At 46.0% G+C, this 15,337-nt stretch overlaps 1 protein-coding gene across 1 annotated transcript in view; it reads left to right on the forward strand.

Moving 5' to 3' along the window:
* Positions 1-12,272, forward strand: part of LOC125740155 (tripartite motif-containing protein 16-like) — a 148,172-nt gene extending 135,900 nt beyond the window's left edge. Inside the window, exons 6-7 of the mRNA XM_049011003.1 lie at positions 6,086-6,139; positions 11,433-12,272. Coding sequence (XP_048866960.1) covers positions 6,086-6,139; positions 11,433-11,968 — 590 coding nt within the window. The 3' untranslated portion in view covers positions 11,969-12,272. The remainder of the gene's footprint in view (positions 1-6,085; positions 6,140-11,432) is intronic.
* Positions 12,273-15,337: the final 3,065 nt, after the last annotated feature.

Below are 15,337 nucleotides of genomic sequence, written 5' to 3' on the forward strand. Positions count from 1 at the left end.
TAGGGCACAAGGCTGAGGTCCACCCTGGACAGGATGATTAAGGCATTTTATTTGTGCTAATGAAACAAACTTGTTTTGTCATCTTGTTTGCTGTCTGTAGAAACAAATGGGAGAAACACAGAGGGAATTTCAGCAGAGAATTCAGATGAGAGAGAAGGAGCTGCAGGAGCTGAGAGAGGCTGTGGGCTCATTCAGAGTGAGTATGAACCTGAAGAGAAGATAACAGCAGGCTTGTGATCATCTTCAATCAGGACTCTTCCCCAGAGAAAACAAATTGCAGATTTACGGACTTATAGGGATTAATCATAATAAGGTCACTGTGGGTCATTCTGGGTCAGAGGTTTGGTGAGACAAAGGTGCCAGATAACAGTGTCACGAGACAGAACAGGAACAGGGCACCCAGACAGGGTGCAGTCAAAGAGCCAAATCACAGTATGGGAGTCAAAGTCGGGGTTGTAACAGAGATGGGAAAGCGGGTTAATCTACCCAGGGGAGTGAGGGAAAATGGGAACAGTCATGGGGACACGGTGAAGGGGAGACACTCAGGCTCACCTAGATGGGGGTCGGGATCAGCAGTCACTTGGATGGCAGGATCTGGGAGATCAGGCACACAAAGAGTCACAGGAGGAACCTGACAGAACCAGGGAGAAACGGGGCAAAGAAATGCTTAGCAGACTAGCATAATTAGACGAAAACATCGATAAAGCCCGTTTACCCAGTTTATCCGGTTTTATTCTACCAGTAACAAGGACTAAAAGGAAGCAGCTGTCAGTATTCAGGCGAGGTACATTGGGCTGGGAGGCGTGGTTCCTGCAAGCGATCCGGGCTCATGTTCACAAACAGGGATTAACTAACCTGAGGTTACAGGGGTTGTCCTATTTATTTAGAAAAATGCCAATTAATGCTCATTTGAGAAACAGCAAGTTTTCATATACCTGTGCAATGGAAATAAACAGCATGAAGTTACCAATTAAACTGAGACCTAAAGGTGACACCCAACTTGCCACCAGTCTCTGCCAAATCCCTGCAGCTGACAGTGTATGAGCTTAATGAGTGATCATTTCCAATCAGTGCTGACTGGGTTTCAGTTCCTGAGGCATCCAGCATGGTGACGCTCCAAACCCCAGCCCTGTGCTGTTTTTATACCTCCTGTCAGCTCACATCTCTATTGTACAATGAGGCTCTCTGGAGTCTCAAAAGGGGCCAATTGTAACTTACTGTGTCACCAACAGAGCTCAGCACAGTCAGCAGTGGAGGACAGTGAGAGGATCTTCACTGAGATTGTCTGCTCCATTGAGAGAAGACGCTCTGAGCTGACAAAGCTGATCAGAGATCAGGAGAAGGCTGTAGTGAGTCAAGCTGAGAGAGACATGGAGATACTAGAGAAGGAGATTGATGAACTGAAGAGGAGACACTCTGAGCTGGAGCAGCTTTCACACACAGAGGATCACATCCATTTCCTCCAGGTAACAGAACAGCTACTTTGGCAATAAAAAAACCAGAGTATTCAAATGGATGCATGTTCTCATTTGTAATGTAACTAGTCTGTCAATTGTCAGATGATAATGGTCTTGCTTATTCAATTGCAATTCACATTTGTTATGATGAAGCTGTTTCATGACACTGAGTGTCTGTAGAGTTGCCAGAGTCTTCCTGTTGTCCCTGAAGCTGGATTTGGACCTAGAATCTCCGTCAGTCCATGCCGCTCTTTTAAGAACGTGAGAAAGGTGGTTTCTGAACTGAAGGATCTTCTGGAAAATGTTTGCAAAAAGAAAACAGCAGACATCCATCACACAGGTTAACAAATAAATACATTTTCCTGTCTGTTCATGTTAATATAGACCATGCAGATAGAGTATGCAGTGCAGTCAGCCTCATGTTTGTGTGACCAAGTCAGTTTCTGTTTCCAATAAGACTCAATCTTTGCGAAAACTGATGATTTAGCTCCACATTCTACAGGCTGCAAAACCCAGATCACAGGAATCATGTTTCTTCTGCTTTATAGAATCCATAAATCTGTATTATGTCTAACTTACAATGATTTACAGCTTGTTAAAATGCCTGTTATTGTCCCTCATAATGATAATAGCCTACTGCTGGTGTCTCCACAGTGAGTGAAGTCCATCTCCCACAAGTAAATTCCTTTTAATCACATCCATGTTTCTCTCTCTCTCCTTCTAGTTACCAAAGACACCGTCCTACCAGCATTAGTGCCCAGGACCAGAGCAGAATTCTTACAATGTGAGTCTGTTCACACACACGCTTCTCTCTCCCTGTATGAGGTGGAGTGTGTTTTATTGTGTTTTATTGTCTTTCGTTTTCTTCTGCTAGGGGAGCTTCTCTTTCTCTCTCCTGCTGCCTCCTTTCACATTTACATGAGCTGTTTATGTCAGTAGCCGTTGGGTCAAATTGCAAGGCAAGTTCATTCAGGGGCTTTTCCACAGCACCAGGAATGGTACATTTGGTACTTTACCTTTTCCACTGACTTCCAGCGAATGACCAAAAGGGCAGAGTGTGGCTCAGTGGGCAAAGCCTGTGTGCTTGTAATCTGTCGGTCGCCAGTTCAAACCCACCCTTAGCCTGTCTGTGGGTCCCTGAGCAAGGCCCTTAACTCCCAGCTCCCTGGGCACCACTACAGGTGGTAACTCTTCACACAAGAATAATATTTTTCAACAAATCCTGTGACGCTCAGGAAGCCAGTGCAGTAATTTAAGGACCAGGTGTAATATGCTCTTATGCTATTATGTAATATTATCTTATGGTGAACCGTACTGAACGCAGCACTGACATCCAATAATACAAATAAAAACCAAGATTTGTGATTCATCACTGCTGAGATGGATGTCGTTTAAAACCTTAACACCTGTAGTGTCAGTGCTATGCTGTGGTCGAAATCCAGACTAAAAAGCATTTAAGGTCATTGTTTTGCACCATGAAAGAACTAAGTTGCTAAAAAATCAACCTTTTCAATGATCTTTCCTAAAAAAGGTATGTTGGAAATAAGCCAATAGTTACTTACTACTGAGACATCTAGGTTGGACTTTTCCAAAAGAGGTTTGATATCTCAGGTCTTCAGGGCCCTTGGAAAAGGCCTGACTGAAGAGAACTATTGACAATTTGTAGCACATCTGGTGCTGTACAATTAAAAACATCAGCATTAAAGGAGCTTGTAGGTAGAGTGTCAAGGCAGCTGGCTGGAGGCCTAAGGTGTTGAACAGTTTCTGTCAAGGCTGCATGGTCTAGGTCAGGGGTCAGTAACCTGTGACTCGCGATCCACATGCGGCTCTTTGACCTCGTGGCTGCGGCTCTTCTCAGAATGACAGACACATTCACATTTTCATGTCTTAACATATTATGATAATAAATTATTTATGGCTTAATATTTATGGAGGGTGGTCCATTCCACGCTTCTGTAATGTCTTAACTACATCATTTACATCTTCCTCAACGTTATGTGTAACAGGTTATTATTTTACTTTTACTTTATAATTATACAAGATTCTGTTTTCCTTTTTCTGTTTAACCTGATGGGTACAATATCCCTTAAACTTCCCATGATGCTCTTGTCCTGCATCGCCCCTTCCTCAGTCTTTTCCCCTTTATAAGGGTCCCGACCTCATTTCCTCTTCCCTTTGGTGTATTGCACACGTGGGAAGAGGTGAGAATCTAGTGGCAGGGTCCCCCGAGTTAATAAATCAGTTGTTGTATAATTATTTGATTTATTATTCATCAAGTAGGGGATAGAAAATATGTCTATACATAAGTATATACATTGTTTTACTTTGTGCAGAGAGAGCGAGAGGGCCAGAGCATATGAAGTTTACCCCTTTACCTATTGTTCCCAACAGGTTCAATAAAAAAATTCGGGAACGACAACGGCGTCTGTAATATCCCTTCCTCCTGCAGCCACACACACCTGATAATACCCTAAAACACAACGAAGAGTATAGGCAGGGACTGACCGGTTACACATGCTCTGTGACGAGATTATGTCTCTGGTGAAATGATATGCTCTCCGCAGTTTTCTTCAGTAACTGAGATTGGATGTATGCTTCAGTGCTTTTTGGGATTCCTAATTCTTTCTTGTACTTCCTGTAGTAAATTGTTACCATTATTTCCTGAGTTTTCATAAAAACCAGTATATTTTCTCTGATTTACTTATTATAATCAGCTGAGTTCGGAGTGAAGTGCAGAGTGAAGGGCAGACAACTGCAGAGCCAAAGGAACTTTACTCAAGAGAGAAGAAACACGGAGAACACTTCACAACACTTTTATTGACCGGACTTGGGTAAACTGAATTGAATGCAGACTAAATATATATGACTTGGGGACGGAAATGCAGAACAGCTGAGAACAATCAGGAATTCAGATGAGGTAACGAGGGGGGCGTGGCAAACAGGTGGATCGGACGAGCAGGTCATGACAGGAGGTGTGAGGGTGAAGACTATCGGCACAGAACTGAACAATGTTGTAATATTAGTCACCTTCGCGCTGTTACATGTGCGAGTGATTTAAAACTGAGATACCCCCCTCCCCCCTGAAATAGTCTTTATTTTTAGTAAGTACTTGAAGTTTTGTCTTTGTGTTAAATGCATATACACTGATATTGCATTAAAAATCGTATCTCAAACCCCTGTCCCTACCCTCTTTGTAAATCTCGGGTCAGACATTTAGGATGAAATGGCTCTTTGCTTTAAAAAGGTTGCCAACCTGCCGATCTAGGGGATGGAAAAGTGCAACGTATAGTGATTTGCCAGCCAAAGACCTGATACTCAGTAAAGTTAAGATTAATGTATTAAACACATTGTCTGACCCAGTCTGTAGGTGTCACTCAACTGCAGTCAGATTAGATAGAGTAGCTGTGCGCTTTGATGCACTTTGTTCCCCCTGAAGTCAGTCAGAACAGGAATGGCTGACACTGGGGCTACTGCTCACTGCCTAGTGTGGGCTGTAGCTACAGCAGTGGATCCAAACCAAGTAAGCGGGGGGGTGGGGCTTAAGGGCCCAGGCTGTCCTAGATGTCAGCCTGCACTGTAATGCTGAAAGCAGGGAGGCTGCCCTCGCTTTGTTTGGGTATCAGGAACTTTTTGGTCCCACACAGTAACAACTAATCAAGGCCTTTTATCTGCATCCTTAAGCCAAGTTCACACTACATGATTTTAGCCACAATTTTCTGCTTGATGACACTTTTTGGTGGCCGATAATGAGCAATGAGCAGCCAATTATAGCGTAAGACATGGGGTGATTGGTGCTAAAGAGGTGTAAAAAGTTAAATTAGTTTATACAGTATACTGTTCTTAGTATTCAGGAATGTGTATGTGATTATACATTCATGTCTTTATTGTGATGTGTGTGTTTTTTGTCCTGTATGTAGATGGATTTTCATGCGTTCAGGTGAATTTTTGTGTGAGTGTCATTTTAGACAACATCCAAAGATCCACTGAAACAGAAAATCACTTAATTTCATTTGTCAGTTTCTTTTTTCATTTTTTACAAACAGGGAAGGTTTGCATGTAAAGATGACTAGTTCGTTATTTGAAAATGGTTATTTTAATAGGTAATTTAAAACAAAAAACCCTTTATATTTGTTCTTTTTGCACATACGCTGAGTATACCTTTATTGAGATTCGTTAGTATTGTCCTAAGTCGGCACCCATAGTCTCCCCCAAACTGGCTGTGACACAGAGCATCTCCTCAGTCTGCGCTTAGCGCTGCTGGAGGGAGGTGAGTGTGCGAAGTGGTTCGTAGGATGTTCATATTATGATGTAAAGACAAACTCACTTTTAACAGTAATGTTTGGTGAACAATTATATGGTTAAGCATTTAAAATCTATCCATTTTGGGAAGGTTTCTATGCCTTTCATCTTAGGTTTATTATACAGTGTCTACATGAGTTATGTTTTTGTTTTCAGGATATTCTGGGCTACTCTGATATGTCATAAGTTGATGTGTTAATGCTGACGCAATCTTGAAATTTCTTTTTCTTGACATCATTGATGTAATTTTTGTATGAAGATAAACTACTAGCGCCTATTGAAATTTCTCAGATTTTAGTAAGTTAAAATATATGCCTCATTGCGCACAGGGTTACTCTGGAATACTTTAGCGCACAATGTTGCATCTTGGACACCCGGATCAGGTAAATTCTCTCGATCATGTCTGTGCGTTATATCTATTCAAAGTTACCAGCCTGAGACTGAGTGCGAAAAGCAACGCATGGGCACGGTGGCCGTTGGACGAGCAGGGCTGGGGTTATTCCCACAGCCACGGTTCCACCGGGCCCAGGGAAAGGACAGACGCCACCTTGTCCTGGAGGAGGTACGGGCAGGTGTTGAGGAGGTGAGGACCAGCAGGATGGTGAGCATGCAGCAGCAAGGAGCATCAGCAAGATGGGAAGGAGCGCTGGGGAGGAAGCTGACCTAGAATGACATCTGGAAGGCAGAGCCACAGCGTATCAAGTTCATGGTCCAAGCTGTGTACGATGTGCTACCAAGCCCTGCTAACTTATACGTCTGGGGGAAGTGCGACCTTTCAACGTGTCCCCAATGCCCAGGAAGGGGCACATTGGAGCACATCCTTAGCAGCTGCCCAGCAGCCCTTGGAGGGGGACGCTACCGCTGGCGCCATGACCAGGTGCTGAAGACAGTAGCTGAGACCATAGCTACTGCAGTGGCTAACAATATACACACCCGAAGCCGGAGGGTAGTACCCTTTGTGAAAGCTGGAGAGAAGTCACGACCACAGTCAATTCCAACATCCAGCCTACTTTTATCGGCATCAGACTGGGAACTGCGAGTTTACTTGGGCAAGCAGCTCAAGTTTCCAGAGTATGTTACATCAACCTCATTGAGACCAGATGTAGTGCTGACTTCTGTCTCTTCTAAGCAAGTCCTCTTATTAGAATTAACAGTCCCTTGGGAGGACCGCATGGAAGAAGCCAACGAACGGAAGCGGCTTAAATACCAAGAGCTTATAGAGGAATGTCGGAGAAGAGGCTGGAAAGCCCGCTGCGAGCCAATAGAGGTGGGATGTCGAGGCTTTGCGGCTCGCTCCCTATGTAAAGTCTACACCTTACTTGGCATCACTGGAGCTGCAAAAAGAAAAGCCATCAAGTCCACCACAGAGGCTGCAGAGAGAGCCTCCAGGTGGATTTGGATGAAGAGGTCTGAAACGTGGGCCAATGCTGCTGGGACACAAGTTGGGGCCTGATCAGCCCTGGCTGGGTCGCCTGAAGGAGGGTGTCTGATGTTGCGAGACCCGAAACACCCAAAGATCTCAGGAAACATCACTGATGATGTGTCCCAGGGCATCTACGGATGTATCTATTCACCTTTTTAACTGGCGTGACCAGTGACCCCCAGGAAGAGACTGGGTGACAACCAAGTAAGATTGGTGACAACTGGAGAGACAGTGACAGCACGGAAAGACGGCAGTCGGGGCAGGAAGGGTTAGCAGCCCAACCTGCATCTCCTGTGAGGGAGAACCCAAAATAAGCTACAGATCAACCCACAGATAAACACCCCCAGGGGAGCCCGAGAGGGGGGGAGGATGAGCACCCCATTAGGACGGACCTAATGACGACAACTTCTGAAAACGGAATATCGACGACGAGCAGATGCTTTTGCGGCAAGGTCTGCAAGAACGCCCGAGGCCTAAAGATCCATCAGAGCCGGATGAAATGCTTGGAGCAGGAGAGCGCAGCACAACGCACAGGAATAACGCCTGGTGAGACGCAGGAGGAGCCTGGCCCGGAGACAACCCACAGTGCCCAGAACCTCCAAGTGCCCAGCACTCCAACTCCCAGCAGAGTAGTCCAGAATCATCGTATTAAGTGGCCTCAAGCGAAGCAGCATGGGTTGTGGCAGCAGTTTGATGATGATACATCTAGAATTGTCAACTCAACAGCAAAGGGAGGCGTAGAAAGCCGACTGAAGTACCTGACCACCATTATAACAAGTTTTGGGGCCGAAAGGTTTGGCGTCGAGCAGGCCAAGTCCAGTAAGCCCACTTACATCAACAACCGGAGGGCAGACAAAGTCCACCATTTACGAAAAGAACTGCGTACACTGGCAAAGCAGTTCAAGGTAGCAGATGAAGAGGAAAAGCCACCTCTCGCGGAGCTTCGACACACTATCCGGAAGCAGCTTAAGACCCTGCGCAGAGCTGAATGGCATAGGAGACGGAGGGTGGAGAGAGCCAGGAAGCGAAGTTCCTTCATAGCCAACCCCTTTCGTTTTGCTAAGCAGTTGTTGGGACAGAAACGAAGCGGACGTCTTGAGTGTTCCCAGGAAGAGGTGGACAACTTTCTGCACAATACCCTCAGCGACCCAGTCAGAGAGCAAGAACTTGGACCACAGACAGCCCTTAGGGTCATGCCAACCCCTACAGTGGAGTTTAACACCTCAGAACCCACTTGGAAGGAAGTCCAGGAGGTGGTAACAGCAGCCAGAGCCAGCTCCACTCCAGGCCCCAGTCAAGTACCCTATAAGGTGTACAAGCGCTGTCCAAACCTCCTCAGAATTCTATGGAAGTTGCTGCGAGTGATTTGGCGGAGGGGAACCATTGCAGACCAATGGAGACAGGCGGAGGGTGTCTGGATACCAAAGGAGGAGAACTCAACCAGGCTGGAGCAGTTCCGATCCATTTCACTTCTCAGTGTGGAGGGGAAGGTCTTCTTCAGTATCCTTTCCAGAAGGATGACAGACTTCCTCTTGAAGAACAAGTACATCGACACCTCAGTACAGAAAGGTGGCATTCCTGGAGTTCCTGGCTGCCTAGAACACACCGGAGTAATTACCCAGCTGATCAGGGAGGCACGAGAAGGGAAGGGGGACCTGGCAGTGCTGTGGCTGGACCTAGCTAACGCATATGGGTCAATTCCCCACAAGCTGGTGGAAACCACTCTGGACCGTCATTACATACCCGATAAGATCAAGGACCTCATCCTGAACTATTATGGGAACTTCAGGTTGAGAGTGACATCAGGGAGCACAACATCCAATTGGTATCGGCTCGAGAAAGGGATTATAACTGGTTGCACAATCTCAGTTATCCTGTTTGCCCTTGCCATGAATATGTTGGTGAAGGCAGCTGAGATGGAGTGTAGAGGCCCCCTGTCCAAGTCTGGAATTCGTCAGCCCCCCATTCGAGCCTTCATGGATGACCTGACAGTTACCACTACGTCAGTGCCTGGATGCCGGTGGATCCTTCAAGGCCTGGAAAAGCTCATTTGTTGGGCTAGGATGAGCTTTAAACCAATCAAATCAAGGTCCATGGTCCTGAAGAGAGGGAAAGTGGTGGACAAGTTTCGCTTCTGTGTGGACGGTGTAACGATACCAACGATCACTGAGAAACCAGTCGTAAGCCTAGGCAAGGTTTTCGACTGCAGCCTCAGAGACACAGCATCGGTCCGAATCACCATTAAGAAGCTTGAAGCCTGGTTGTCCACAGTAGATAAATCTGGCCTTCCTGGCAGGTTCAAGGCATGGTTATACCAACATGGCATTCTGCCCCGCATCCTCTGGCCGCTGTTAGTGTATGAGGTGACTATGTCCACTGTTGAGACCCTGGAGAGAAAGATCAGCTCTTTCCTCCGAAGATGGCTGGGCCTGCCACGCAGTCTAACTAGTGCAGCATTATACAGCAGAAGCAACAAACTCCAGCTTCCTTTCAGCAGCCTGGAGGAGGAATTTAGAGTTTCTCGTACAAGAGAGGCACTTGTTTATCGAGAATCCAGCGACTCCAGAGTTGCTTCAGCAGGCATTGTGGTGAAGACCGGCAGGAAGTTCAGAGCTCAAGAGGGGCTAGAACTGGCAGAATCTCGTCTAAGGCACAGGGCTTTGGTGGGCACGGTGGCCGTTGGACGAGCAGGGCTGGGGTTATTCCCACAGCCACGGTTCCACCGGGCCCAGGGAAAGGACAGACGCCACCTTGTCCTGGAGGAGGTACGGGCAGGTGTTGAGGAGGTGAGGACCAGCAGGATGGTGAGCATGCAGCAGCAAGGAGCATCAGCAAGATGGGAAGGAGCGCTGGGGAGGAAGCTGACCTGGAATGACATCTGGAAGGCAGAGCCACAGCGTATCAAGTTCATGGTCCAAGCTGTGTACGATGTGCTACCAAGCCCTGCTAACTTATACGTCTGGGGGAAGTGCGACCTTTCAACGTGTCCCCAATGCCCAGGAAGGGGCACATTGGAGCACATCCTTAGCAGCTGCCCAGCAGCCCTTGGAGGGGGACGCTACCGCTGGCGCCATGACCAGGTGCTGAAGACAGTAGCTGAGACCATAGCTACTGCAGTGGCTAACAATATACACACCCGAAGCCGGAGGGTAGTACCCTTTGTGAAAGCTGGAGAGAAGTCACGACCACAGTCAATTCCAACATCCAGCCTACTTTTATCGGCATCAGACTGGGAACTGCGAGTTTACTTGGGCAAGCAGCTCAAGTTTCCAGAGTATGTTACATCAACCTCATTGAGACCAGATGTAGTGCTGACTTCTGTCTCTTCTAAGCAAGTCCTCTTATTAGAATTAACAGTCCCTTGGGAGGACCGCATGGAAGAAGCCAACGAACGGAAGCGGCTTAAATACCAAGAGCTTATAGAGGAATGTCGGAGAAGAGGCTGGAAAGCCCGCTGCGAGCCAATAGAGGTGGGATGTCGAGGCTTTGCGGCTCGCTCCCTATGTAAAGTCTACACCTTACTTGGCATCACTGGAGCTGCAAAAAGAAAAGCCATCAAGTCCACCACAGAGGCTGCAGAGAGAGCCTCCAGGTGGACTTGGATGAAGAGGTCTGAAACGTGGGCCAATGCTGCTGGGACACAAGTTGGGGCCTGATCAGCCCTGGCTGGGTCGCCTGAAGGAGGGTGTCTGATGTTGCGAGACCCGAAACACCCAAAGATCTCAGGAAACATCACTGATGATGTGTCCCAGGGCATCTACGGATGTATCTATTCACCTTCATCATCATCAAAGTTACAATATAACAATGCATTTTGCATTTGTCGGGTTTTAATGATTATTTTTTTGACGAAAGTTGTTTATAGTTTTATTAACCTGGAATTAAGCCTGTTTATTTAGCATGCGCAGCATTTCGGCGCGTCTTTCCGCCTGCGTCGCGCGGGTGTCCGACATTTCCTGAGCTATTTCACTTACTTGAATTCTCGCTTCGTTTTTATACTTTATGTATCGTACAGAATAATAGCTTTCGGGCTAAAGTGCAGTTGGGTCCCCAGCGAGTCTCTCAGCGCGGCGTGTCTCACAGCGCAGGGGGCAGCCGGAGCGCCGCAGACTCGGGCGGCTACATGACTATTGGGAATAAAATGTGTGTATTGGAGCGAGTTTTATGTTAGTGAGTGTGTGAGGTGTGACAGTGATAATGATGGAGATGCTGCGCTTCGTCATGGGATTATTCGCTATTCCTTTTGCTTACAGATTCCTGCCAGCTGACGCTGGACCCCAACACAGCAAACAGAGTCTTGTCTCTGTCAGATGGGAACAGGAAGGTGACATTTGTGTGGCAGCAGCAGCCATATCCTGATCATCCAGAGAGATTTGACTACTGGAGCCAAGTTCTGTGTAGAGAGAGTCTGACTGGTCGCTGTTACTGGGAGGCTGAATGGAGTGGAGATGGAGCCTGGATAGGAGTGACTTATAAAGGAATCAGGAGGAAAGGAGCGAGTGCTGACTGTGGGCTTGGAGACAATAACAAGTCATGGATGCTGCGCTGCTCTCCTGACAGTTACTCTGTCTGTCACAATAATAAACGGACTGTCATACCCATAGAGCCCTCAGGCTCCCGCAGAGTAGGAGTGTATCTGGACCAGGCGGCTGGTACTCTGTCCTTCTACAGAGTCTCCTCTGATGGACTGACCCTCCTGTACAGCTTCACCTCCTCATTCACTGAACCCCTCTATCCGGGGTTTTGGGTTCATGTAAACTCCCCCGTGTCGCTGTGCATGCTGGGATAGCTCACTGTGCGCTGGCGGAATCATTTTTACCTTATCAGAGTGTCACATGTTGCTGCTTCTCCGTGACAAAAAAAGGTAAAATCTCCGCTTTTTAACGAGTATGACCCTTTTTACTGTGTCTGAAGTGTGACGTATGTTAGACAAAATAAGTGACTGGGTTCAGGAACCTGAACAAACATGCAAAATGAGTTTTTCTCTCCGATTGAAATGTAATGAAATGTAATCCTGATTGGGGGGGGGGGGGGGTGCATTTTATATATTTCTGTATGTATATTGTATTTGCTACCTTTACACTGACAATAAAGGCTTCATATCCTATCCTATTAATGTCCTGGTTCAGCTCTGCTCAAAGTGTATATGAGTCACATAACGTATAATACAATTAAATAAATTCACTTTACTGTAATTGAACATAACTAACACGATTAGATTAAATCAGTATATATAATAGCCATGTAAAAGGAGATGGAAGACGTAACAGTAAAAGCAAAAAATATTCATAGAGTTAAAAAAAAAAGTTATAAATCGCGTTAGTTACACGTTAGATTAAATTACTAGATCAAAATACTACAAGCAAGAATAACAATTTCGTAACTAAAACGATGACAATCGACAAGCTAATTAGCAAATGGCATCTCTCTCGCCCCAATTAAAACACGGGAAAAGAATCATTAAAAGCCGAACTAAGTCCTCACTGTTTTGATATTGTTTTGTGAACAGACACGTAAGCCGAGTGTACTGGCTTCCGCTGTCCATCTTTATGTTTCTGAGCTCCGCCCCGTCACTCCCATCATCCATCTGTGCATCAGGATAACTATAGTTTATTTACATATTATGACACTTACTACCTAAGTAAATAATTACACAAGTAATTTAAAATAAAGCGTAACACATTTTTACTCATTAAAAATACGGTTTAACTTCAGACAGCTGAGCCGCACGCCCCCTACTGCCGTCCTGAGGTAACTGCAGGTTTCCCGTCGGTCGCAGCACGTGAGACGCTGCGGTCCCTCAGTTAACGTCCTTATGACAACACGCCAGATATGGTTAACGGGTACAGTCATTATTTAACGCACAATAAAACATTTACCTGATAAAATTACTCGAAAGTAAAGCTGTAAAATTAAAATACAGTAAATCTTTCTTGAATGAGCTTTTTTAATATCAACGAGAATGGACATACTTGAGTTGATTTGCTGTTCTGACTGCAGCCTAGTTTTACTTAGACTAATGTGGAGAGCTTTCTGATTTACATCAGTAGGTGGAAAAAATTAGGAAAGCACTCTATATTTTAAAACAAATTTTTGTGTAGCAGAAGACCACACTGAGCAGCAGGATACACTGGGAACAACCAGAAACCAGCCAGAGATGACCATTAACTTATCTGACAGTTTCTCATGAATCATAGGATGACATCAAGTGACCTTTAAAAGGAATGGGAAACATTAAGTGCAGGTGTGAAGTGCACTGCTAGGACAGTTCACATCAGGCTCCTAGAAGCAGGACTGAAGTCCCAAAAAACAAGGAAGAAGCCCTTCATTAATGAGAATCAGAGAAGAACCAGGCCGCAGTTTGCAAATATATAAATTATTCACAGGCAAACACCCATAAACTGGGTGAGGGTTAGAAAGAAAAGAAACTCTTAAAAGATAATATCAACCCAACAGTGATGTAATACATGAGGGGAATTTAACAATTACCAGGAATGCCAAAGAACTGGTAGGTTAATTACAGCAAGTATTTATATATTTATTCATTTATTAATGAGAGGTTTAATATGTTAACTTATGACACTATGTAGTCCTGATAGCATTGGTTGGGATGACTAATTCTCCCTGACCGGGTAACATAAGGCTGGCTGTTCACTGGACCCGCTGGGCACACAGTTGTATGTGCTGAAGGGGTAGATGATGGAGGTTCAGGTTCAGCAACAGGAGCAGCAGCAGCAGATGCGCCTTGGGAAGGAGTTGGCAGTGTGTCTTCCTCCTCCACGGGAGCAGGTTCCGGAACCTGGAGGAGTTGTCGCCTGTTCCTGACAGGCAGTACCACGTGAGACCACAATATAACCGTTAGGCTGAGGTGCAGGGCTGCGCATTACTGATAATCGGTCATACCCACAGGGAGTCTGCATCTGGACTTTCTGCCCTGCTGTCAAAGCTGGGAGCTGGTGCGCTGACCTGTCATAATAAGCTTTGGCTTGAAGTCACTTATGCCGAATGGCAGCTTTCACCTGGGTTTGGATGACTGGTGTCAGGGCAGCCTTGCTCACAGGGATGAAGGTTCTATTCTGTCTGGAGAGGAATCTCTGAGACGGAGAGGGAAGGGCATCCTGGGGCAGATTGCGGGTTTGCAGAAGAGCAGCCTGAATGTCCATCTTCTCACGGTGGCATTTCTCCAGCAGATGTTTCGCGGATCGAACTGCCCGTTCTGCTAAGCCATTGGATTGAGGATAGTGGGGACTGCTGCGGATATGTTTGAAGTCCCATGAGTGGGTGAAGTCAAAGAAGTCCTTGCAAACAAACTGGCTAGTGTTGTCCGTCATCAGGGTGGAGGGAACCCCATGGGTGGCAAAGTGCCTCTTGAGTTTCGCAATAACTGTGCGGCTTGTCATGTCATGGAGGTAATCCAGCTCATACCAGCCAGAATAGGAGTCAACGAGAACCAAATACATTCTGCCCCTCCACTCGAATATGTCCGCTGCCGTTATGGACCAGGAAAGGCCTGGAACGTCATGCAGCTGCAGAGGTTCCTCTGTCTGATGGGGTCTCAGTGCATTGCAGGGTGCACAGCAGGAAAGTTCTCTTTCTAAATCAGCACATATAGAGGGCCAATACATTGTTTTCTTTGCCCTGTGTTTTGTTGCCTCAAGGCCTGATAAGATTATCAGATACAACAGAGGTGGAAAAAATTAAGAAAGCTCTCTATATTTTAAAACAAAATTTAGTGTAGCAGAAGATCACACTGAGCAGCAGGTTTACTTCCCGGTTCAAAATTTCTAAGACAGCAGTAACAAGAATAAGGTGAAGCAGGAGACACTAGGAATGACCGGAAACCAGCCAAAACCAGGCTGTAGTAGGTGTGGTTTTGGACTGAGGCCAGACTGAGAAGAGCAGACAGGCTAAACACTATAGTTGGAGTTTATGAATAAAATATGTTATACAAACTACACACACAAGAGACATTTAGCTTTTATGAGTATAACTGTTACTGAGATTGTTTTTTTCCCCCAAACCAGCTATAATCCTACAGTATGATATTGTAAGATTGAAGAGGTGACCACATGTCCCTCCCAAAGCTGTATGAGGGGCCCCAATCTGCAGACAGACTCTTTCCTCTCAGCTTTCAGATTGCAAATGTCTTGGAAATGTA

The sequence above is a fragment of the Brienomyrus brachyistius genome, chromosome 4, assembly GCF_023856365.1.
Source record: "Brienomyrus brachyistius isolate T26 chromosome 4, BBRACH_0.4, whole genome shotgun sequence".
NCBI classification, from domain to species: domain Eukaryota; kingdom Metazoa; phylum Chordata; class Actinopteri; order Osteoglossiformes; family Mormyridae; genus Brienomyrus; species Brienomyrus brachyistius.